The sequence below is a fragment of the Limulus polyphemus genome, unplaced genomic scaffold, assembly GCF_000517525.1.
Source record: "Limulus polyphemus unplaced genomic scaffold, Limulus_polyphemus-2.1.2 Scaffold7461, whole genome shotgun sequence".
Taxonomy (NCBI): domain Eukaryota; kingdom Metazoa; phylum Arthropoda; class Merostomata; order Xiphosura; family Limulidae; genus Limulus; species Limulus polyphemus.
The window spans coordinates 3429-6418 of record NW_013673071.1 but is presented as its reverse complement, the minus strand read 5'-3'; the positions used below and the strand labels follow the sequence as shown (position 1 = coordinate 6418).

General features: G+C 29.3%; 1 protein-coding gene across 6 annotated transcripts in view; it reads left to right on the top strand.

The window, feature by feature from the left end:
- LOC106474633 (N-acetylglucosamine-6-phosphate deacetylase-like) overlaps positions 1 to 1445 on the top strand; it is a 32616-nt gene extending 31171 nt beyond the window's left edge. For all 6 annotated transcript variants that reach the window (XR_002613991.1, XR_002613992.1, XM_022402944.1 and 3 more), the window contains one exon: positions 1189 to 1445. Coding sequence is in view for 4 of the 6 variants with exons in the window: in XM_022402944.1 (XP_022258652.1) it covers positions 1189 to 1346 (158 nt within the window). In the remaining 2 variants the exon portion in view is untranslated. The remainder of the gene's footprint in view (positions 1 to 1188) is intronic.
- The last annotated feature ends 1545 nt before the right edge of the window (positions 1446 to 2990 follow it).

Sequence of the window (2990 nt, the reverse complement as noted above, 5' to 3'; positions counted from 1 at the left end):
TAGCAATAATCTATTTACATATATAATGTATAATAATTGAAATGTGACTGTATTTTACAAAGACAAGACAAGTTATTTGATACGGTAACATGAGTGCACGTGTGCCATGTCATTGTAACTTCTGTATTGTTAGCCAGGCACTGCTGAAAGGTCAATATAATAAAAATCATAAATATATATAAATGTATAATGTTATGATATTTAAGCTATTTAGACTAAAGATTTATGTTTTTGTGTTATAATTTGTGTTCAATCTAGAATGAAAGAGACATAATTTATATTTATTTCCTTATTTTCTATGGTGGTTACGAGATTGGTCAAATCTACTAAATCTGTACAGGGATTCTTTACTGAAAATAACAGATAAAGTATAAAATTTTTTTCTTAAGAAACATTTGATAACTATCTGAACATTATAAAGATTTCGCATGTGAAATTTGAAAATTTTCTGATTCATAAAAGTATTTTTAATCTTAAAATGAAAATTACTTTGCATGTTAGATAGGTAACATGTGAAAAGAAAAAATAGGTATTGGAGAAACATTGCTTTACAAACCTTAAGACTTAATAAAAAATTAGATATTTTACATATGAAAGCATTGTAATGTTTACTGATAATCTGCCAAATTTTGTTAATGTTCACTTACTAATTTAAAAGTTATAACAGGAAAACTATAACAAGCACAAAATGGTTATGAAGTAAGTTTCAGGGACTGAGCTCATGCTGAAAGAGTTAATTTAAGAGTATGAAGGGTTTTGTATAAGATCATTTATTTCTTATTTACAATACTACTTGCAGTTCCGTTTCTACGTACAGTTGGAAGAATATGAATACTTGTTGGAATGATTTACTACTGTATTAACACTTTGTTGGTTAAACAATTTTTAACTGTGAAAATTACAAACAAATTTCCTTTTATTAATTTGGAGGGTAAAAGTCCTAAGGATGATTTTATTAATATTTTTAAATTGTTAAGAACTAAGGTAAGCTGCCCTTAAGTGTTTAAGTATTTTAAATATAATTTTGGAAATTGAAACTTAAATATTAAGAGGCAGTAAGTCTAAGCCTGCTAGGCCCAGATACATTCATGTTTGTTGGCAAAATGATTTTTTATTTAGCATCAAAATTAAAAGCTTGCCTTTCTATTATTAATTGTATACTTTTTTCCATTTGTAATAATTATTTAGGAGGTTTTGGCCTTGATTTCTCCCATAATGTTGATGATGTAGAGGGAGGTATCCAGAAAGTTGCTAAAGGATTACTTAGATATGGAGTGACATCCTTTTGTCCAACTCTAATTACTTCACCTTCACAAATTTATCACAAGGTAGTATATTGTATTTAATTAAAAGTGTTTTATTTTAAAGTTGTAATAACTTCATAAATTAATTCTTCTTTGTATAATAAGGTTTTTTGCATATACTGGACTATATCCTTAGCTTAACTCGTATAATAAAGATGCATTCTGTTACTTAATATAAAGTTTATTTTTATTTTGTAATTAAAATAGATAAATAAATTTTTTGTGATAATTATTCATTTTCTTTTGGTAAAATAATTGTGAAATTTTTCCCAGTATATTTTGTTTTGTGGGTTAAGACTAATAATAAAGAGGCAAATATTGGAAAGAAATATGTTTCTAAAATATTATATTTATCCACAAATATCTCTTATTCGGTTTTGTTACTATATATAGGAAAATAAGGTGTTGAAATCAGGTACACTTAGCTCTGAAATACTAAAAGCTTTTTTTTTGTTTAATTGCTCTGATGCTGTCAACAACTATGTGACTTGGTTCTGAATGTTAACACAATACATGTGATTTATTGCCCATGTGTCAGAAATATATTTGACCACACTAGTGTTCCTTTCTCCCCATTTGTGGTACCAACTAGTTTGTATCACGGAATAATAGTAAACAGAGAAAGCTTATGGAAAGACAACATTTTTAATATTATTTAAGTTGTTTCAGTAGACAAATACTACATATTCATGTACAGTATTGGAAGTAATTATGGAAGTGGTGAGGAGAAAAATGTTTAAAAGACAAATAATATGTTAGCCCTTTATTATTTGAAAACAAACTGTACTAGAGTATAATCATATGCTTGAAGTTTACACTGTGATTGGTTGTCATCCAACTAACCCGAAAGTGTGTATTAAAGTAGAGTCTGTCATCGTATGCCCTGTGTTGGCACTATAAATCCAGTTATGGTTCCCAGGACTGAAATATTGCAAAACAAACATGTAGAATTCAAAGGATACTGTTGAAGGATGAAAAATTGCTTCAAGATTCCATATTTCAGAAAGAATACTGTTGAAGGATGCTCCATGTGAAAAATTGCTTCAAGATTCCATATTTCAATAGCAGCTGTATGCATAAATAACTCTAAGGAGTCTGTATGAAAGTGTCAAATATGGAGCTTGCCAGAAGCCTTGCTGTAAACACGGGTATAAAAGTTACCTCAAGAACAATAAGATACATATGAAATTGTCTCAGTGGACATATAACTACTTAAAAACTGCTGCTGAGAAAAGATAACCAAACTAAATGTTTGAAAAGGGCATTGGCTGACAAACCAAGAAATGAGAAAATCTATAGATATGCCCTCATTACAGGTGAACCCAAGTTTAGATCCATTGACAGCAGTCCACAACAGTTTGTTCAATATGAAAGAGGAGAAAAGTATCACAGTCATTGTATAAAATGTACAGCAAAGCATGGTTGAGAATTAGGACAAGCTTATAGCTGCATCTCAGCCAATTGTATTGGTGATCTATATCAGTGGTGAGCAACTATTTTTATGGTACCACCCTTTCTAAACATGCATTTTGTTGTATAAAATAAAACAAGTTAAAGTGGTATGTAGCATAAGTTTTCAAAACCTTTTTATTCTTCACTTTTTGCTTTCAGATATAATTTACATATTCCTATAGTCATAGTTGCATGCCCCCTACTAACGGCTTGCACACCATGGATCTATACTAA